The following is a 24,180-nucleotide window of genomic DNA, read 5'->3' on the forward strand; positions in this document are numbered from 1 at the left end:
TTCCCAACAACAGATTATAAGAGGAGTCTATATTCAATAATTGAAACTCTATGGCAAACTCAACAGGCCCTATGGTCAACATTAGTTCTATTTCACCAATGGAGTTTGATTTTGCACCATCGAAAGCCCTGACACATACATTGTTGGTCCTGATCCTGTCAGCACCAATATTCAACTTTTGCAAAGTAGAAATAGGGCAAATATTTGCACCTGAACCTCCATCAATCATAACATGAGTGACGTAGAAATCTTCACACTTCACTGCAATGTAAAGGCCTTGGTTATGCCTTGTACCTTCAACAGGCAATTCATCGTCAGAAAAGCTGATCCGATTGACCTTAAAGATTTTTTTGACCATTTTATCAAGATGATTTATTGTAATTTCCCTAGGAACATATGCTTCATTTAATACCTTCAGTAAAATATCACGATGCTCCTTGGAGTGCAACAACAAAGATAAGAGGGAAATTTGAGCAGGGGTTTTCTTCAACTGGTCTATTATTGAATACTCTGGCAATTTTATCTTTTTCAAAAATTCTTTGGCTTCTTCTTCAGTGATAGGATTTTTGATAGATGACGGTCCACTCACCATTGGCTTGGACTTTCTTAAGCTTTCAGGCACGAAGCATCTTCCTGACCTAGTCAAACCCCCTACCTCATCTACATCTTCCACTACTTCTTTCCCGTAATAGGTCATCACAGTCCACCCATAATTCCAGGAAACCCTTTTCATATCAGCTATCGGAGGTTGGGTCACCAGTTTGAGGACAATAGGCGCTGCCAGTACTCCTTTCACCGTTAAGATGGGCTGACTCAGAGCTCCTACCACTGTCAACTTAGGTTTATCCTGACTTAAATCAACATACCTTCTGGTGCCTTGTACTGTGATCAGGGGTTTCTTTGTGCTTTATTGGGCTTTATCTTCTCTTATTCCTTCCTGGCTTAATGACATTACTTTCAAAGACTTGCTACATTCATCGATTTTTCCTCAATGGTCTGTACCTTGACAATAGGCTTATAACACCTTGAAGACTCTTTCCCATCATATATAAATTCTAACATATTGGTTTCAGCATGGGTTGGCAGCGGGTTCTGGTTAATGTTTGGACCCTCCGAGGCCTGGACCAGCATCTGATTTGTGTCAATTAAATCTTGGATAGCTCTCTTTAAATGCCAGTATTTATCGATATCATGGCTTGGCATGTCAGAGCAGTACGCACACCTTAAAGAATAATCGAGATTCCTCGGTGGTGGATTTGAAAGCCTTTTTTGGATTGGGCTTAAGACCTTCAATTTTCTAAACCTATCAAACATGCTAGCATATGACTCCCCAAGAGGTGTGAATTGATTTTTGACCGCCTTCTCTTTATTATACTCTGTCCTAGGTTAAAAATCATGTCTGGAGGGGTTTTGGTAATTCGGTGGAGCGAATGAGCGATTTTGTGAAGCTTGCACACGCCACTGTAGGTAAGAAGGGGTTTGGGCATATGGCTGCGCACTATAGACTGGGTACGGGGGTGGTGGAATAGAATATAAAGGATTTTGTGGAGGGTAGTAATGGTGGGGAGGAATATATGGAGCTTGGGCGTAGACTTGGGCTTAGGATTGGGGATAGGGGCGAGGTGGTCTTTTGGGATAGGAATGGGTTACAGCTACGACAGTTGCCATGTCCTCTTTCTTCTTTTTACCTTTGAATGCTCCAGATCCACCTTGAATCGCTTGTGTGGTGGCTTTTAATGCAGCAAAACTCACTATTCGGCCGGTCTTGATTCCGTCCTCTATGATCTCCCCCATTTTGAGGACTTCAATAAAAGACTTCCCCATTACCGGAAGTAAATGTTGAAAATAGGTCTCATCCTGTGCCTGAATAAAAACCTCTACCAACTTACTTTCTTTCATTGGAGGCTTTACCCTGGCGGCCTGTTCACGCCACCTTATCGCGTATTCTCTAAAACCTTCAGTGCTTTTCTTCTTCATGTTGACCAAGGATTTTTCGTTCGAAATTAGGTCAATGTTATACTGAAAATATTGAACAAACTCAGAAGCTAAGTCATCCCAGCTGTTCCACTTGTCGATATCTTGATCGATAAACCATTCTGAAGCCAGATCAGAAAGACTCTCGCCAAAGAAGGCCATGAGCAGCTCTTTCCTTCCTCCTGCAGCCCTCAACTGGTTGCAATAACGTCTCAAGTGTTCCATGGGATCGCCGTTCCCTGCATACTTCTTGAACTTGGGCATTTTAAAACCGAGGGGAAGGTTGATGTCTGGAAACATGCAAAGATCTTTATAGGAAACACTCCTATAATCTCCGATTCCCTGCAAATTCCTCACAGCTTGTTCTAAACTTTTCAACTTCCGTTCTATGATTTCCTGTTCCTCTATTGCGACAGGTTTCTCCATATCAAATGGAAATGCAGGTGGCTGAGTGTACCCATACGGTACATTCATTCTCAAAGTAGGCTCCGGGGCATAATACTGACTATCTGGAACCTTTAATACTGTCTCACTGGCAGACCTAGGAAGCCCTATTGCGGGACGCACAACATATATGGGAGCTTCAGGTGGTGGCGGAGCCACGAATACCGGTGTGATCGGTGGCACCGGCTAAGCAGCGGGTCTTGGTTGGGGAGCTGCCAAGGGCACACCAGAACTGCCAGGATAATAATATCGTGGAGTGAATCCTGGCACGTGATCAGGTAACTCAGCAGGAGCAGAGAATTGCGCCTAAGAGAAGGGTGGCCAATTAGAGATACTCCCAAGACCTTTAGGGAGCAGAGGAGGAGGCATTCCGCTGGCCCATGCCCAGTGCAAATCTATCAATTGTTGCCTGAGCCTTACTACCTCATCATGGTGTTCTGAACTTTCTTCCCTGTGATCTTGATCTGGGTCAATGAGCAAATTTTCAATCTCCCTGCTAGCCATGGCGTGCTTTGCTTTGGATCTAGTGAAGTATGGGTGACTAGCCAGAGTGCTGCCAACCTACCACTGTTATCTGAAAGAACATGCTCATCAAAGACGACATCCGTTAGGATTAGGGCACACAACAAGCGTGGGAATCACATTGGTAAAATTGTCCTAAATTCATGTTCATTTCTACTAGCTTTTGAGGGTAGCGAGGTCATTTTAACATCATCTCGATTTTTACCTACACTTATTTTTATCTACATTTATTATTATTATTTTTTATTATATTTTTTTCTTTTCTTCTCCTTTTTTTTTCGTATCAATCTCTGTTCTTTTTCTTTCTTGTCTCATCATCCTTTCTTTTTTTTCTTCTCTCGCTATCTACCTTCATTTTATCATTCTTTATGGCTTTTGCTTTTAAAAAATAAAATAAAAAACAAAGAAACAAAATGATTAGATCGAACCTAAAAGCAGGTTGCCTACGTATCATGTTGTACATGAATTAGATCTTGCGTAGTTCGGGCAGCATATGCATAAACATTACATAATTGAATTTTTTTTTTTCGTGAAAACAAAAACAAACAAACAAAAGAAAGACGTAACCTCGTAACATTTGATGAAAGAAAGAAGCAAAACATGCAACGAATTTAGGACCGCTTTAAAAACTAAACAACAAATACAAAATAACATTCTAGATCCCTAAGACGACATACGTGAAATTACTGATAAAGACCCTAATACCAAAACAACTTGACTCAGACTTAAAACTGACTTATATAGGCTGAAATAACAACATTGTTGAGAATGAATTGACAAATGTATCCATTTTTTTGTGTTGAATGTTTCAGTTGTACAAGATACAATGTAATATCTAAGTAACATAATTATTTTCCACATTAATAACATACACTCGATATAATTGTTGCACTATCAGTACCTTTTGTACATTTTGAACTTCAATAGTCTGTCTCCAAATAGCCGTATCATCAAAATTGAATTTGTGAGAAGACTCAGTTGATGAATTTTCATCCTGCTTGTGTTCTCCAGTATATACAGCATTTCCATCATTATTCTGATCCATAAAAAAATTATTACATTATAAAAATAATATACGATACTTTAACATTCCTACCACTTTATCTTTTCTGGAACATCCTTTGGATGTTCTTTCGGAGTTCCTAAATCATCACTATGTGTGTCATTATTTTTCATTTCTTTATTTGAACTATCAATTTCAATAACAACCTGAAAAATATATACTTGTAAACAGATAAATATATATAAAATTTAATAAAATATGATGTGATCATATTAAAAGTTACTTTTTGTGGAGCATCATGCTTCTCCTTCACAGCTAACATCATTTCTTCATGTTGTTTTTTCATTTCTTCATGATGTTTTTTCATTAATGCTTCAATGTCATCAAATCTTTTGTCAACCTGCATAACTTTAACAGAGTAAATTAGATATGTTAATAAAGCCAATTTTTTAAAAAATCATGTTGCACTTACATATTTCTTGACTAATGATTCAATTGCATTCATATCAACTTTCATCAAAACTTGATCATGATATGTTCCTCCAGGCACATTAATTTTCTGTGTGTACTCACGTCCACTTTCGACAACTGGTGGATTTTATTCTACTGGTGGTGTCCGTTCGTTGAAATCTATTAGAGATGGTTCATGTGGAGCTTCTTCATTGATTAGGTCAGTAATTTTGTTTGATGTGCCAGAAGGTGATTCATTGACTTCTTCAACAGAAGGCTGAACTTTAATTTTTTCTTGATCTGTCACCGATTCTTTTCGCTCAGCGTTTGTCTTTCTTCTTTTTGAAGGTGGTGCTAATGATATATTAGACTTGGACTTTGACCTAGTTAATAGTTCGAGCTGTGGTGGGATAGTAAAATCATCAAAATCATCCAAAAGTAATGAGCCAATTGTCATTTTAGCTTTCTGATCAACTTTTATCGGCTGTCTACAAGATGTGAATGGCAAAGTTGAATTGACAGAATCTTTCAAATCCATTTCATCATGATTTGGCTATTGAAGACATTTTAGCTCATCAACTGTAGGACTTATGTTAGTATACACATACTATAATTGAGATTAAAAAAAATAACAAATTCAGTTAAATGAATGTAAGAGCAATAATGTATCAGTATTCTACATAACATGTAGTGGTACACCATAAACTGTACAGTTATGTATGTGGATGTATCATATGAGTACTGTAATGTATCATGTAACAGTGAAAAAAGGTTATTATGTTACATGAATTGATATGAAAGATGTCTGATCATCAAAATATACTACAGTATGAACAAGTTACATGCTTAATCATATATTGACAAGAATATATATATATTGAAAACATAAAAAAAATTTCCATGTGTGCAACTTAAAATACAAAAAGAGATTGAAAATAAATAGAAATTACCTTTCTAAACATTCTATTCATGGACTTTTTGAATTTAGGTTTTGTTCCAACAACAAACCAGTTACATATCCTTGGGATACGATTACCAATACGACAAGTAATGCCTTTATCTACTTCAGAACAATATTTGTACATCCAGACGTTGAGAACATGTGGCATTCCTCCTAAGCGATAAAGCTGCTTTTCAACGAAAAAGTCCTGTCTCAACGAGTTCATCAACTTGTTGAAAGCAATCTTTCCCCATGGATATTGTTCATATCGACCATTCTCTATCTTATTGAATTCTATCTAAGTAACAGCTGTATCATCAGTTTCAGATAACAAAAACGTATGAGTGAAAAATAATATGGTCATCCGCAATGCATCCTGGTCATTGTCAAAATTTCTCATCTTATACCATTCAACAATTTTTTTTAGGATATTCCATTTTTTACCACTGAAAAATATTTTGTCATTAAAACAGAGCCATCTAAACTCGGATACTGAAAGTTCTCAATGTTTGAGGCGCAATTCAGACCACTAATGAGAGCAAATTCAAAAATCATAAATTTCAGAACTGTTCCCTTGACATAAACATGGAATTCATTTGGGTTATCTTGTTTACACTCAAGCATCAATAAACATTTGGTTATTTGACCTTGAAAATTTGATTTAGGCATATGAACAAACACACCAAAGCATGTCTCCTTAAACATATTTAGCACTTTTTTACCCACAAAGTACTCAACATCAATCGCAAAGTTACGGCTGAACGAAATACCAAACCTCAAAGGATGATGCGGAACAGTTTTGATCACGTATTTCATACCCTGCATTTAAAAACATTGACGTATCATAACACATTTAATGACCTTATGATACATAAGTAATGTATCATATTATAATACATAACTATAACATAAGTATCAAACATACTGATAAAATTCTTACTTATGTATCAAATTGTACCAGACATCCTGGTAAATTTCATACTTAGTTCTAAACAGTGATGTATCATAACACATTCGCTTATAGTTATATACATAAGTAATGTATCAGATTAACAATTAGTTTTAAGAGTTGTTACATCATATATTATGATACGTAACTACAACATATGTATCAGACATATTGATAAAATTCTTACTTATGTATCATAATAACAAAACAGTGATGTATCATAATGCATGCACAAACATTATCTTCCTCGATATGTATCATAATAATTAGTAACTCTAAAATTTTTAATTAACAATAACAAATTATTGAGAAATTCTTCAATCAAACACATAAATACCATACCTTTGGTAATGGGTCTCTTTTTACAAATTCCTTTTTTTTTTCCTTTGAAATAGCAACAACGGTCTTCTTCTCTTTAACACTAGCAACATCCCGTAACTTTTTCATGATTGTCGGATCGTTTCGATACTTAGATCTATTTTCACAAAAACCAACGTCTTTATAATTAAAATTACCAGGAACAAACCCAGATATATCAATTTCATTAGAAGTTGACTGAATTTGAGTAAGCCCCAAACTAAAAAAGGGTCTTAGTATCAGTTGTTCTATGCATTTTGGTGGTATTTTTGTACTTTGAGCGTGCCTATTATTGTTGTGCTATTTTCTCCCATTGTTTTTGGTTGTTCTTTGTTGAGTAGTGGATTGGGGGATAAGTGGTGGAACAGGGTCATCTCTTGAATTATTTTTAATCTGTGGGATTGACCTACCTTGATTATACTATCTACTTTGGGTGTGTCGTGTTTTATTGTTGTTGCTTTGTATTCCCTGCTGTGACTTTATTACTACCGAGGAGTATTTTTTTTGGTGTAGTGGTTGTGGTTGTGGATGGTAGGATAGGGTCATTTTTTAGGGAGTTGGGGTAGGGGCTGTTGTAGGGGTGGGAGAGGTGGGTAGGGCAGGTGGGGGAGTAAGGGCAAGGTCTGGCATTAAAAGTGGAAGAGGTAAACGTGTTGCTAGAGTTGTAGAATGAGGGTGGGGTCTTGGAATATAGAGACTCTCCAGGGAAAATCTATAGAGCTAGTAAAGATTCTCAAGAAGAGAAGGATCAATATTGTTTGTGTCCAGGAGACTAAATGGGTAGGGTCTAAGGTTAGGGATGTGGATGGTTACAATCTTTGGTACTATGAAATGGAGAGGCATAGGAATAAAGTTGGTGTCCTAGTAGATGAAGATCTTAGAGGACAGGTAGTTGAGGTTAAGAGGATCAGTGATAAGTTAATGACTATTAAGTTGGTCTTTGAGGGATTTACCCTAAACATGTGTAGTGTGTATGCACCGCAGGTGGGCTTGGAAGATGAGGAGAAGAGGTGGTTTTGGGAGGATTTGGATGAGGTGGTAAGAGACATGCCTAGCTCTGAGAAGATCATTGTGGCAGGGGATTTCAACGGGCACATCAGGGCATTCTTAGGAGGCTTTGGTAATGTGCATGGTGGTTTTGTCTTTGGGGTAAGAAATGATGAAGGAGCTGCTCTGTTGGACTTTGCGAGGTCCTATGGGCTGGTGGTGGTGAATTCGAGCTTTCCTAAGAAGGACGATCACTTGATCACCCTTCGAAGCGCGATAGCCAAGACCCAGATTGACTATCTACTGCTTAGAAAAGGGGATAGGGTATTGTGTAAGGATTGTAAGGTCATTCTGAGTGAGAACCTGTCGAACCAGCATAGGCTCTTGGTGATGGACTTAGGTATAAAGAAGGATAGGAAGAAAAGGGGTGAAAAGGGTCGACAAAAAATTAAGTGGGGCGGCTTGACGCCGGTGAATTCGAGAGAGATAGGGGAGAAGATAGCGGGAATAGGGGTGTGGGAGTGTAGGGAAGATGTGGATGGTATGTGGGATAGGGTGGCTAAGTGTATCAAAGAGACTGCTAGTGAGGTGTTGGGTATTTTCATGGGCTGGGCTGGTTGCTATCGGGGGGATTGGTGGTGGAATAAAGCAGTTAAGAAGAAAATGGAGACTAAGAAGGAGGCGTATGCTAAGTTGGTTGATAGTAAAGAGGAAGAAGAGAATTGGGTAAATTGAGAGGAGTACAAGTTAGCTAGGAAAAAGGCTAAGTTAGCAGTTACGGCTGCTAAGACGGCAGCATTTAAGAGCTTGTATCCGGGGTTAGAGGAGAAAGGAGGGAAAAAGAGGTTGTTTAGACTTACTAAGGCTAGAGAGAGGAAGGTTCGTGACCTCGACCAGGTGAAGTGCATTAAAGAGAAGGATGGTAGAGTGTTGGTAGAGGACAGTCACATTAAGAAAAGATGGCAGTTTTATTTTCATAGGTTTTTGAATAATAAAGGGGATAAAGTTATTGTGTTAGGGGAGCTGGAGCACTCCGAGGAGTGTCATAATTTTAGTTACTATAGATGTTTTAAGGTGGAGGAGTTCAGAGAGGCTGTTCGTAGGATGCGAAGGGGTAGGGCGACGGGGCCTGATGAGATTCCTATGGATTTTTGGAAGGTTTCTGGTGAGGCGGGTTTAAGGTGGTTGACTGATTTGTTTAATGGCATTTTTAAGTCAGCAAAAATGCCCGAGGCTTGGAGATGGAGTACTATGATCCCTCTATATAAGAATAAGGGTGACATTCAGAGTTGCAACAATTATAGCGGTATTAAGTTATTGAGTCACACTATGAAGATTTGAGAGCGAGTGGTCGAGTTGAGGAGGATAGAGTCTATTTTGGAGAACCAATTTAGATTTATGCCTGGGCGCTCGACGACGAAAACAATTCACCTAGTGCGGAGACTAGTGGAACAGTATAGGGAAAGGAAGAAGGACCTGCACATAGTGTTTATCGACTTGGAGAAGACATACGACAAAGTCCCTAAGGAGGTTTTTTGGAGATGCTTGGAGGTTAGTGGGGCCCCGATGGCATATATCAGAGCAATCAAGGATATGTATGTGGAGCTCAGACCCAGGTGAGGACGGCGGGAGGCGATTCATAGCATTTTCCTGTCTTGACAGGGTTGCATCAGGGATCTACTCTTAGCCCATTTTTGTTTGCATTGGTGTTGGATGTGTTAACACGACGTATTCAAGGAGAGGTGCCTTGGTGTATGCTTTTTGCAGATGCTGTTGTTTTGATTGATGAGACACAGGGAGGTGTAAATGACAAATTAGAGGTGTGGAGACAGACCTTTGAGTCTAAAGGGATCAGGTTGAGTAGGAGCAAGACCGAGTATTTGGAATGCAAGTTTAATGGCTTGAGGTAGGAGGACGAGGTGGTAGTTAAGTTGGATTCCCAGGTGATATGTAAGAAAGATAGTTTCAAGTATCTCAGGTCCATGATTCAGAGGGATGGTGAGATCGACGAAGATGTCTCTTACCGTATTGAGGCGAGATGGATGAAGTGGAAGCTCACCTCGGGGGTGTTGTGTGATAAGAAGGTGCCACCCAAGCTTAAAAGCAAATTCTACAAGGTGGCAGTCTGCCCGACCATGTTGTATGGAGCAGAGTGTTGGCCATCCAAGAATTCTCACATTCAAAATTTAAAGGTGGCAGAAATGCGGATGTTGCGTTGGATTTGTGGGCTTAATAGGGGTGATAGAGTTTGGAATGAGACTATCCGGGAGAAGGTTGGAGTTGTTTCAGTGGAGGATAAGATGCGGGAAGTCCGATTGAAATGGTTCGGACACGTGATGAGAAGGGGCGCGGATGCACCGGTTCGTAGGTGTGATCGGCTATCTTTGGATGACTTTAGACGGGGTAGGGGTCGGCCAAAGAAAACTGGAGAGAGGTGATTGGCGGGACATGGAGCAGTTACAGCTCACTAAGGACATGACCCTAGATAGGAAGTTATGGAGGTCGCGTATTAGGATAGAAGGCTAATGTCAGTTTGGGTCGGTAGGGTAGGGCGTAGCTTGGTGGGTGTATTATTCTTGGTATGCTACCTTTTTGCATGCTGTATTACGATGGTGTACTATTCTTTGGTTGCTATTCCTTGTGGGTGGTGTATTTATGTCTTGTCATCTTGTTACGTGCTTTTTGCGGATTTGATTAATATACTTTGTCTTGAGCCGGGGGTCTATCGGAAACAACCTTGCTACTTCTGCGGAGGTACTGGTATGGACTACGTATATCTTACTCTCCCCAGACCCCACTATGTGGGAATACACTGGGTTTGTTGTTGTTGTTGTTGTTGTAAAATTGAAAAGGGATTTATTCAATTTCAAAACTAATAAACAAAATTATCAACTATAAACAAACTAACCTCCAACTAATTTTGAATAATTAAGATAATGGAGTAATTGTAATGGAAGATAACGGTTGTTGCTTCAAGATCGGATTTTGGCATAATCTTCGCCAATAATTCCATGATTTTAGGCTACAGAATAGTATTTGGGTATTATGTTGAGCTGTGGGTTGGAATGTATCAGAAAAAGTGTGTCTGTTTTGTCTTAGAAGGAATTTTTGTAATATATTTAGTAGGATGGTATTCAAAGTAATATAGAAAGTTAAGATGTTTACTTAACTAATTTTTCCTTTTTTTATTCATCACTCCAGGTAGGGGAGGAGTATATATATATATATATATATATATATATATATATATATTGTGTGTGTGTGTAAAAGGGTGAAATTAGATGAGGTGGGTGGATTGAATTTGGAGATAAGTAAGCATTTATTTAATTATTTTGGATATACTAGGAAAATATGTCTTTCTTTATTTCTTTTTTATTGTGCATTTATAGAATTATCTTGATAAGAATAAATTAAGTTTGATAAATCACAAAGAAAATTAAGTAAAACTTACTCTTCATCATGACAGTTTCTGCTTTGCAGGATACCCCTAAACTTAGCGAATCTTATTCATATTTCTCTAAACGATAAATGGTCTTAATTACTCCTTTGACTTTTGTTATTTAATGGCTTTTATCTCATACAATCTCATCTTGCCACGTAAACTTTTTGTTCATAGGACATTTTCTTGAGATATTTTCTTTTCACTTTTTAAAATTCATTAATTTTCAAAATCTTCTTCTTTCGTGTCAAACTTGAAATAAATTTTGTTAGAGCTTTTTTAAGCAAAAAATTATTTGACTAAAAATAATAAGATTTTAGCTAGTTTTATTTTATAGACTTCTTGTAAAAAATAAAAAGTACATTATTGAAACAAATAGTAATATATCTAAATAAAATATAATAAAAACTTTACAATTGGATCTTCATTACTTTGAAAAATCTTTTTATTTTACTAAAACTAAATAAGCGTTGATCCAATATTTTTGTAGTAGATTTATCCCAAAAAGAAAATAAATAACAGTTAAGATAAATAATTATTGCTTCTAAACAAGAAATAAAAACGAAGTACATAGCTACAACTTCACTATTTTGGTTATATCTTTTTTTATTTGACTAAATTATGAAACTCTAATTTTTTGCAATTGATTTTAACGTAATAAAAAAATATAACTGAAATAGATTGTCATTGCATCTAAAGAGAAAAAAAATACATATTTGATATTTCATTATTTTTGACAAAATTAATATCGCTAAAATAATAGAGTTCGAACTAAGTTTTTCTTCCTTTCTTTCAAATTGGCTTGAAGAAAAAAAATACATACTTAAAATAAGTAAAGGGAACAATCTACACAACTTGAATAAATATACTATTTATGATTATGCGATCATCAACGATTGAAAAATAGCCTATGTGAGAGTTGATGTTTAAAATAAAATTATCCCCACACACTTAAAGAAAATTGAGTTAAATACTATCAAATCGTCCTTTTTTTTTCTATAATTAAAATTGACTATCAAATAGTCAAGTTCAAGGGGAAAAAGATAACTGATAAGTTATAAATTTTTAATATTATTTACGCTCACTTATTATATTTTTAAGCCTTTAAAGTGCATTCTAGGTTAATTGTTGTATTATCTCTTATCTGTAGGTTTTTGAAGTAGAGAAACCAAAAAGAATATAAGGATCTAAAAATTCATGAGATACAAACGTATTTCTGATGTTGTAAACGCATATCTGTCTCTAGAAAAGATCAAAAGATTGAAGAATTAGAGTCAAATGTTATGAAGAATAAGGGGACTTTGAGCTGAAAGTGACAAAAGAGTTTGCAAATGAAGTGTAGGTGACTCAAGTGTTAATAATTAAGTGGAGGTGACAATTACTTTATTATGGATTAAGAAAGTTGGGAAATTTAAAAATAACCCACAAGTTTTTATATTTACACTTTCATTCAAAAGTTAGTTAATATAATGGAAAACGGAGGAAAAATGTGCGTTTCTCTCTCTTCTCGTTCGTTGTTGCTTTCTCTCTCTTCGCGATTTTTGTTGTTCATTGTTGCTGTCTTCTGGTTCATTATCATCATCTTCTACTTCATTATCATCATCATCTTCTTCTTGTCGGCCATGATTGTTGTTTTTACCGCTACTACTGCTACTTTACTTGACCAATTTTTTAGGTGAAATTTTATTTCATACATCACTTTGCACTTTGACATTACTTCATAGGTGACTTTGGTAAATAAAATTATGATTTTTAGTTGAATTTTTCATCTGGGTACATTGCTATTGCTGTTTTTTCAACAATAGATAGAACCCGTTCATAAATACAACATAAGGGCCCACAATTTAAAGAGATCACTTAGTCTGTTGCAACAAATACATATTCTGTTGCAACAGAAGACTCATATATTAAATTCATGTTTATGGTTCTTTAGTGCCCGTAACATGAATCATACAAATGGTTAATCCGTTGTAACAAAATTGTTATCTGTTGCAACAAACGAGAAATCTGTTGCAATAAAATATTTATCTGTTGCAACAGACTATTTATCTGGTGCAACAGATCTTTATTCTGTTGCAACAGATGAGTAATATGTTTGGAACAACACAACACAACTCCTGCCATAAACCCAACAGATAACCCATATGTTTCAACTCTTATTATTGATACTGGATTCAAATTATTTCTTAATCGTCGACATATTTGTTGAGAAGAAGAAATAAAAAGAATGAAAATTAAATAAGAATTAAAACGTCAAAATCGATCAAACATAAATTTTTTAATAAACAAAAATAAATAAAAATACATAGGCTATAAAAAAGATTTGCCTTCACGAGGTAGGGGTTAAGGTCCGGGTATACACCACTCTCCCCAGATCCCACTTGTGGGATTATACTGGGTATGTTGTAGTTTTTATTTGATCAACTTTAATAATTTACTAAGTGCTTAATTAATATGATCTAATACAGGTCTATACTTGAGTATTAATGTATGCATTAGGTCAAGTTTTAAGTTTCAACTTTTTCTATTATTATTAGATTCAAATTATTCCTTAATCGTAGACATGTTTGTTGAGAAGAAGAAATAAATAGAATGAAAAATAAATAAGAATTAAAGCATCAAAGTCGATCAAACATAAATTTTTTATTAAATAAAAACAAATAAAAATACATAGGATAAAAGAAAAAAATCTAATTATTATTATCATCATTATTGCCAGGCGATCAATCTTTAACCGGCATCAGCAGTGCCCTCCTCAGCCTTTGGATCTCCTGGAGCATCCTGGCTCTCATTGAAGATAACTCCCATTGAAGGTCATGAATCTGAGTTTGAAGCTCCCCCACAGTGTATTGTAAAATAGCAACGTCCCTCACTGGATCAACCATATCTAGAACACGAATGAATTGACAAAAAATGTTAAAACAAAAGTAAAAAAAAGAATCCGAATGTAATACAACGTACACTACCAATTGGATATATTTACACAAAAAGCAAGAAAAAAACTTACCTGAGTCAGGAAAGAGAAAGTAGTTGAAGGTGTAATATAAAAGACAAGATGCAAGAAATAAATTTAGTAGAATGAACGAGTAAGAAAAGACCTATTTATAGAGGATTGAATTTGAATAAGTTGGGCAAAAAGGCGCGACTGTTCACCTCCATTTATTAATTATATACAAACTAGTTACTTTTTGATTACTTTGAAAAGTTATGACTTAATTAAATGAAGCTGCTGACTGACTTTTTTATTATTGTGATAAGTCATGACTTTTCAACTTATTATTAGTAATTAGTTCTTTTCAGTAACCGTTTTTATTGAGTTGTGAAAACAGATCTATATCTGTTGCATCTGATAACACATCTGCGACAACAGATATACCATCTGTTGCATCAGATAATCCATCTGTGACAATAAATATATCATCTGTTGTAACAAATCGACAACTTATTGCATTAGATAATCTATCTGTTGCAACATATAATCTAGCTTTTTTAATAATCATCATATCATTAATCCAAATTTTTATTATATAAATTTACAAAATAGATTTAAAAACAAAAATGTCAAAAAGTCACTACTTGTCGCCTATTTTATATTAACATCAATTATTCAAATTAAATAACCATTTTTTTTAAGGTTATAGTTTATGTTTATCATTTATTTTCGTATTATTTTTTTTTTTTGTGAAAAGAAATGACTTAATTAAATCAAACTGGTGAGTTTTTTATTATTGTGACAAGTCATGACTTTTCAGCTTATTATTATTAATTAATTATTAAATTTAAATAACTTTTTTCTCAATTAAAAAATCAAAGACACCTTTTCAATAACTGTTTCTTTAATAAAATAATATCAATTTTTATTGAGTTGTGGCAACAGATTGTATATCTGTTGCATCAGATAACCTATATGTGGCAACAAATATACCACCTATTGCAACAAATCGCCCATCTGTTTTAGAAGTTTTTTTAATTTCTTCTAACAGCCGATTCATTAGTCGCAACAGATGAAAAATTTGATGCATCAGCAACATTGAATGTGTTAGAGACAAAAAGTCACGATTGTTTACCTTTTATTTAACAATCATCATATACCTTAATTAATCCAATGTTGTGACTTTTTTATTATATAATAAATAAATAATTAAAAAATAAATTTAAAAATAAAAATGATGAAAAGTCACGATCAGTTATTAAAATTAAATAACCGTTCTTTTACGGTTATAAATTGTGTTTATCATATATATCCTTATTATTTATTTACGAATAGTTTTTCATATTAAATAATCGAAAAGTCATGACTTTTCACACTCTCAATAACAATAACCCTTTTTTTTATTAATAACCGCCTATTACAATATATGATCCATCTGTCGCACCAGATTAACAATCTGTTGCAACATATGGTTCACATCAGTTGCCACAAACGCTCAATTCCTACCTCCAACCGTCGACATGTTGAGAATAAGGAACAGACAGAATGAAAATTAACTATTAAATAAGAATTCAAAATTTTCAAAGTCGACCAAACATAGATTTTTGAATCCATTACATACAAATATATACAATAAAAAAAACATACCTTTGGGTAGATCCGATAAAAAAAGAAAAAGAAAATACATACGCTAAAAGAAAAAAAATATTAACCTAATTATTATTACTACTATTATTATTAGTATTAGTATTAGTATTAGTATTAGTATTAGTATTAGTGTTAGTATTAGTATTAGTATTGGTATTAGTATTATTATCAACCGGTCAATCGTCATCCGACAATAGTAGGGCCCTCCTCAGCCTTGCTCTGAAGTCGCTCAACTCTCTCCTGAGTTCATGAATTTGCCTTTCAAGTTCCCGCAAGGACTCGAGATGAATCACCTTGTACAAATCTGAATCAGCTATATCTAAAAGTAGAGTAGAATGAACGAGTAAGGAGGGAACTTATTATAAAGGATTGAATTCGAATGGGTTAGTCAAAAAGTCAGGACTGTTCACCTCTTTTTAAATAAAACTGGTGACTTTTAAAGCTTATGTTGTTTTATCCCTTTTCGAATTTTCTTTTGGCGAGAAAATGGTTTTGACCTCTTTAAAACTATTTCAAAGATTTAAGAAAAATTTGAAATAATTTTAAGAAAAATCACAGAGTCGCCACTTGATTTTTATAGAAAAATCAAGAAAACTTAAAAGAGTTTCGAAGGTTCAAAAATAAAAATAAACCTTTAAAACTAGAGATAATGAGTAAGGGTTCAATTAACGCCCCAAGAAAATTTTTTAGGCACTTAGGAGAGTCCGTTTAAAATGGTGTACCAAAAAAGAACTAACTTAACTAGTTAAAGTGGCTAATTTTTGTAAAGACTTGATTTTGTAGAAAATATTAAAAACATTCAAAAATGACATTTTTTAATTTAAGGGAGAAATCTGAAGAGTTGTTTTAAAGAGAAAATTGAAGAAAGTAATTTATCCCATTTAGACAAATTATGTGAAGAAATTATGAGTTAAGTAAAAGCAAAATTAAGATACAATAAAAATGACAACACTTTAAGGAATTTATCTAGATTGATTAATTTAAGTAAAGTATTAGTTAATACAAATAAACAATATAAGCAAAAAATAAAATAAAATACAAGAATTGAAATTAGGCCCTTAATTAGCCCATTTTCAATTCTGGACAGCATTGATTTTGGGCCTATTTAATGGCCCTTCTCAACCCTCTTTCAGCTGTGTATAATATATGTATATCAGTCCCCTTTTTTTCTGCATTTTTGGGTATACCATCGCGTATACGCCATATATCAATGTAGAAATCAGCATGTTTGGCACCAGTTTTTCATGTACATGTATGATAGTGTACATCTGCAACTATTTCGGGGTATATCTGCTGTATACGAATCAATACCAGCCCCTGGACAGATTTTGATGAAGATTTTGGCTCGAGTGAGGATGGTTTTGATCCCGAGGAAATGCAGGGGCGATAAAATCCAGTTGGACTCGATGAGGGAGTTCAAGCATAAAAAAAACAAAGAAAAAATATTAGCAAATTATCTTAAAGATGATTAGCCTGCTAAACTAACTCACTCTAAATTTTATTATGTGATTGAAAAATGAATTGCCAATAGTGAAGAAGTAAGAGAAATGGTCATGCCAACAGCAACACGGGGTATGACCCCAAGGCATTGACCATATTTTAGTAGTGAAGCATATGAATAATATGATAAAGAAAGGTAGAACATCCAAACAATAATATCTTTATATTAATAATTAATGGAGAAACCATTTGTTACCTTCAAAGGACAAGACAAAAAATTCTTAAACTGGGGTCATTCAAGTGGTGGTGCAATAGTGCAAAATACTTCCCTGAAATTGATTTGATGATAAGTGATAGGTAGGGGTCACGGGTTCTTGAGCCCCCCACTCCATCTCCATATCAAGATCATTGAAAATTTATCCATATGTAAACAAAGATCATTCATTTTTTTTTCTTTTGACATTTGATGAGCCCTTCAACAGAACTTAAAAGTTAAACATAACGATGAAAACATTTATACATGAACTCATTAAGAGTGGTAGATGTAACGACTATATGGAAAGCTAATAAACGTTTCAAATACTCCAAAACGAATACACGATAATGGTTTACTACACTGTAGCCAAGCTTCATCAACCATGGGAACAAATCTAGGATGCTTTTTCACATGGTTTGGTCAAATAGTGATTTAAACAAACAAACAAAAGAAATATTTTCATACATACTACTTAGTGTTAGAAAACTCTTACTATAACTATAAAAATGCCATTTCTTATCCTTTTACGAGGATGCAAACAGTACCACAAGCTTAAGACGACAATCAAACATGGGACGAACCCATTAAAGCCTCAAGCTTTCCAACACATACAAATGATCAAATTACACTTTCAATCCTGAACCACACCAAACACACATATTTTAATATAAACTCGAAGTTGTATAACTTGTTATGCCCGACGAAGAATCGAAATAACAACACAGTATTCAATTTGCAATTACAATTTTTCCAAATACATAAATAAAAAAGGAAAGATAAATGCAAAGAAAATGAAGTCCCTTACCGGTTTCGGAGCAACGAATTGGGACTAACTAGCTTAACGACGACTTCCAACCGGAGTTTAAATTCCGAATCTTCGAAATTTAATTTTTATGTTTCTTCGAGAATTTTTGGTTACATAGGATTAGAAGTATGCGCCTCCCGAATCCTCAATTTTTTCCCAAAAATCCTTCCTCATTTCTATCTCTCAACGGGTATTTATATGGGATTTTTGAAATAGTGTTTTTGAGGGAAACAAATAAGAAGTTGAGGATGAACCATTTGAAATTCAAACATGAATCAATCGTGACCGTTTGTATTCATACGAAATCAAACAGTTTTGAGGGAAATCCGAATTAATAGCTGATATTGTTGACCTGCTTCACTGTTGTTGCTTTGAAATCGATGTGCTATTGTCGAAGTTGCTGTTGAACGAGGGTGTTTGGGAGTGCTTATAAGTTGGTCAAAACAACTTATAAGCACTTTTTTGCTTATATTGGTGTTTGACAAAATTTTAAGTTGCGTAAAATAAGTTGATTTTGACTTTTTTTAATCCAAAAGCAATAAACAGCCTAATAGATGCTTATTTTTTCAGAATTTTAAGTTGACTAACAAAATTACCCTCCTGTCCCTTGTAATTATAAGTTATTCCAATTTTACCCTTGTCCTAATTGTCCTTTTCTACCTTCAGCACACTTTTGTGGTATTTCCATCTTGCATTTTAATACAAGCCTTGTCCAAGAACCTAAAAAAGAAAAAAAATAACAAAATTCTCGACATAATTAGTGAAATAATTACTTAAATCATGAGTTTTAATTATATACACCATTATTGTTAAATCACATTATTGAATCATCTTTTATTATATATGTTAATAAAACACAAAATTTATATATATTCTTAATATTTAATTTCTCTCTTGATTATTTTCTTAAATTAAATTTATATATGTATATACTTGTAGGATTGCATTGGGGCACTTGATGACACACATGTTAAAGCTAGATTGCCACAAGGTTAAGAAATTTCGTATATTGATCGTAAAGGTTATCCGACTCAAAATATTCTTGCCGTTGTAGATTTCAACATGGTTATCCGACTCGAAATATTCTTGCCGATTCAAAATAGACAGCGAAAATGTGAGTGAGGAAAGTAATGTGCATTGGATTTGGCTTCGTGATATGATTGCTAATGATATTTGTAATGTTTAATGTTTATATTAATTGGGTTTTGTATTTTCAAAGAGTCTCATTGCAGTCTCTTTAAAAAAAATAATTTTAGCGCACAAATTAATAGTCATTCATGAAAATATTTTTTCTAATACACACACACACATATATATATATATATAAATATATGTTAATTTTAATTTGAATCATTTTAGCAATAAAAATTAATAATAATCAACTCTATACATTATTAACAGCTATAAGGGTATTTCAGTCATTTAAAAAAAAGTGCTTAAAAGCATTATTTACCAAACACATCAATAAGTTTTTTTCAGTTTCAACACTTTTATCCAAACACTTAGTTGCTTATTTTTAAAATAAGTTCAGCACTTTCAAAAACACTTCTTTTCAGCCATTTTTTTTTTAGCTTATCTAAACGGGCTAGAAATTGCATCTGTTTGTTTGGGGATTGAGCTTTGCCGTTGTTTTACTGTTGGCTGTTGCTATCATGGATACTGTTTGCTTTTGTAGTTGTTTTTTTTTTTCAATAATAATAATAATAATAATAATAATAATAATAATAATAATAATAATAATAATAATAATAATAACAATAAAAAAAATTAAGAAACTAATTATGTCATCAATTTTTTATTTTCAATCGATCTTGAGAAAAGTAGAATATTTGTAATTTAATAAGACTTTTCACTTTGAATAAATTTTAAAGCGTTTTCTTTAACTGATAATTATATAATCATGTATAACTAATTACTAAATATATTAATTTCACCTAAATTCAAAAGGTAGGCTTGAAATTTATTTCAAAATAACTAAAAAATAAATATTTTAAAACTATTTAAAATTGAGAAATTCAAAAATCAATTTGAAGTGTGGAGGGCAAAAATTAGGTGTCAACATATGTAAATTAAAAAAACGGATCTAAACACAAATTTTATCTTTATTGTATTTCAGAAAGAAAAGAAAATTTCTTTTAAATAAATCTAACAGATGGTAATCTGTTGCAAAATATATTCCATCTGTTAGATAATTTACAACATATCGACAATCTGTTGCAACAGATGGATATATCTGTTTGATTTTTCCAACAGATAAGTCATATGTTGCAACAAATTGATCATCTGTCGTAACAGATGTCTATAATTATTTAACAAGTTAAACAGATGTGACATCTGTTGCAACAAGTTAGTCATCTATTTATTCAATTTAAACCATAGATGGGATAGGAAGAATAAGGTATGTACATATGGATGGATCCACTTTCAAGTGTGGGAGTTAAGTATTACTAATAAGGTTGTCGGGACAACACACATAAAGTATAATATTTTTTAAATGTAGTTTTTAACCGACTAGGCATTGATCATTCAAACAAATCCTGCATTGTACAGTTAAGTTTGATAGGTTTGAATTGATAAGTTCGAGGGCCCCATGAAGATGGTACTGATACCCTTTTACGAAATACTGACGATTGTTGTTCGTGTTTATGTGTGATAAGTTTTGAGAAGGGATCAATATTTGGTGTCATTGCAGAGATCCAATAGCGATTTGACTTAACTTTAAGTGTGCATTGGACTCCGAGAAGCCCTTTAAAGCCTCGCACTGCATCAAACCAAAAAAGAAAACCAATAGAAATTCTCTTGACCCAAATTTATATGGAAGGGTTGTTCGAGAAGATGATTATATGCCAGTAGAAATCGAAAGAGAATGCATGCGGGGTAAAGGGGAGTTGAGGAAAGACTATATCATCTGAGAGCTAATTGAAGAGGAAACATAGGGTCGTAAGGAACTTCTAGCGAATCTGGCTGATGAAACTAAATTAAAACATGAGAAATCTAAATCAAGTGCAAATATGAAAGTGTATCTAGTATTAAAAATTCGTATGTTGTTTCTCTGAAAGAAAAATAATGCATATGGACACTTTGCTACGGAGCTGCGACTAAGTAGCGTGGTCGGGATAATCACCTATATAGAAAATAACAGAACACCAAGAAAGCAATTTTATAGGCACCGAGGGTTGAAATGATGTACAGTAAGTCGAGAAAACTTGCGTCAATAATAGCTGCAGTTAAAATAAGGAATCTAAGTAAAGGCAATAATTTTTGAATTTTAAATTGCATCCCATGTCTTTTTGTTTGTGGTTCTGATTAGGTCCGCTGCTATTGACTTGATCAAAACCACAAACAAGATTGAAAGGCAGATTTAGTATCATTACTTCCTTAGCAATATGGATTAATTGATTGTGTTTTCTTGCCTTATAATGCTTTCAACATATCTTGGAAAAGATCAAAGGCTTGCTGTAGTATGTGAATCACGATAATTTTTAAACTTGCCTCCAACTTGCTGATTCACTATTCAAGCTGGTCGTTGCCATCTTTGAGGTCATTATGGAGTTCCTAGTACTTTGTGAGCTCATCAATGAGGAACACTTTTTTCGAAGTTAAGGCATTGTAAAAGGACTTCAGAAGGCTTCCAGAACACTTTCTTCAGTAGGCTTAAATGATACATGGAGGGTTCGCTATGTTTGTTTTAGGTCAAAATATGTTGATACACACTCAAGCAGTGGTCCCAACAGATGAACAACTCACTTTTATCGAGCGTTATTCAATGTAACTTGCTCAACAAACCTTCAAATAATTTGATAAATTAATTAGCCCGGAATTACGTAATGTTTGATCTTGATTCCACTAATCTTATCAAACGTTACGTAACTCCAGGCTCATAACCTATCAAAACCTTTGCCAAAGTTAGTACACAAATCAAACGAGCTCAATATCTTAGCTTTTTGGCTGATCACTCTTCTCTCATAGTGGAAAAGAATACATACCTCCCACATATGAAGTGGTTCTATCTGCAAGCAGTTTATTTTTTCGAGCCTATATTTACTGTAGCCTCTTGTGTTGGTTGGACAAAAGTTGATCAACTTTCAATTCTTTATATCTACAAAAAAAGAAAAAAAATTGATGTCAAAAAGAGAAGAACAGAAAGAACATTATCCATTTGTTGCAACAGATGTAGAGTCTGTTGCAACAGATGTAGAGTCTGTTTGAACAGATGTAGAGTCTGTTGGAATACATCAAACCAGCCGTGCTAGTGGTTTGATTTGTTCTAATAGTTGCTCCGCCTGTTGCAACATCAACAACAACATAAACTACAAAAAAACAACATCAACAACAAAGAAACAACATCATTTGTTCCAACACCATCAATAACAAAGAAGCAACATTCTTTGTTCTAACACCATCAACACCACCACACCATAAGTTCCAACAACACCAAACCCACCAACAACATCAATAACAGCATCAACAACAAAGAAACAAACATAATACATACAAAAAAATGATACTACCAACAAAGCTTTTAAACTTCTTCCAACAACTGGCTTTTTTAGCATATTATAACAAAAACAACGGTTTGTTCATCCAAGAATTAAAAGTTCCTTCAAAAGTTTTTAAATAAATATGATATGGATAAATGGTAATTAAATAAAAAATAGATGTAAATAACTTACAAATAAGAAGGCGAGAATGAAAGAGCAATAGTGAATCATACCTGCAATGTCAAAAGCAAAGGGATCAAAACAACAATTTCAGTCAAGGAAAGATATGCATCGATGAGAAAGAAGAGAGAAAAAAGGAGATAGTTGTGATAACCCTAAAGAGGAGAGAAAGAAAAAGATGAGAGATGAATAAATTTAGGGCTGAAAGAGAGATAATTCTAGATATGGATTTAACTATTCATTAATAACTTGAGGGGCACGAGGAAGACGAGTGACATTAAAATGACAAAATGAGACTACTCAATGAGATTTTTGAGTTATCCAAGAAATATTTTTTACTGCCTTTAGTTGTACTATTTTATCTATTTTTCTTCTTTCGGACAGAAGATTGCTTTAAAATTTAAAAAAAAATAATTTTCAAATAGATATGTCATCTGTTGCAACAGATATCAATATCTGTTTGAAAAATTCCAATAGCTCAGTCATCTGTCACAACAGATGAAAATGTCTATTTGATAATTAAATCAGATATGTCTTCTGTTACAACAAATATCAATATCTGTTTGAAAATTTCTAATAACTCAGTCATCTGTCACAACAGATACAAATGTCTATTTGATAATAAAATCAGATATGTCATCTGTTGCAATAGATATAAATATTTATTTGAAAATTTCCAATAGCTCAGTCGTCTGTTGCAGCAGATTTCTTTGCAATTGATTTAGATAAAAATAGGGATGAGTAAATAGGGTGAAGTACAACATCAATTGAGTCTCTGCGATTGTATGATGTTGGTATTGCGTTCTTCTCGATCTGAGTCATCGATCGATCACTCTGAGTCAAAAAATTTCGCATTAACTTATTGTTGAGCTAATACCTAAATTAATTTAGATAGAACTAGGGATGAGTAAATAGGGTGAAGTACAACATCAATTGAGTCTCTGCGATTGTATGATGTTGGTATTGTGTTCTTCTCGATCTGAGTCGTCGATCGATCACTCTGAGTCAAAACATTTTGCATTAACTTATTGTTGAGCTAATACCTAAATTAATTTAGATAGAACTAGGGATGAGTACATAGGGTGAAGTACAACTTTAATTGATTCTTTACGATTGCATGATATTCCCGACCCAAGTCGTCGATTGATCACTTTGAGTTGAAACACTTCGTATTAACTTATTATTGAGCTAATACCTAAATTTATTTAGATAGAACTAGGGATGAGTACATAGGGTGAAGTACAACTTTAATTGAGTCTTTGCGATTGCATGATGTTGGTATTGCGTTCCTCCCGACCCGAGTCGTCGGTCGATCACTCTGAGTCGAAATGTTTTATATATTTAAAATTTTTATAAAATAATTAAGACCAATTC

General features: G+C 33.9%; 1 protein-coding gene across 1 annotated transcript; it reads right to left on the bottom strand.

Annotated features, from left to right (window-relative positions):
• Positions 1-3,841: 3,841 nt before the first annotated feature.
• On the bottom strand, positions 3,842-6,729 carry LOC124892145 (the record flags this gene model as incomplete). Its single annotated transcript, XM_047403556.1, has 7 exons — positions 6,625-6,729; positions 5,778-6,152; positions 5,344-5,631; positions 4,551-4,946; positions 4,227-4,343; positions 4,057-4,149; positions 3,842-3,976 (listed from the first exon to the last, which is right to left on the bottom strand). Coding segments are annotated over exons 1-7 (1,509 nt in total), but the record flags the coding sequence as incomplete, so codon positions are not given.
• Positions 6,730-24,180: the final 17,451 nt, after the last annotated feature.

Source organism: Capsicum annuum, unplaced genomic scaffold (assembly GCF_002878395.1).
Source record: "Capsicum annuum cultivar UCD-10X-F1 unplaced genomic scaffold, UCD10Xv1.1 ctg4437, whole genome shotgun sequence".
Lineage (NCBI taxonomy): Eukaryota > Viridiplantae > Streptophyta > Magnoliopsida > Solanales > Solanaceae > Capsicum > Capsicum annuum.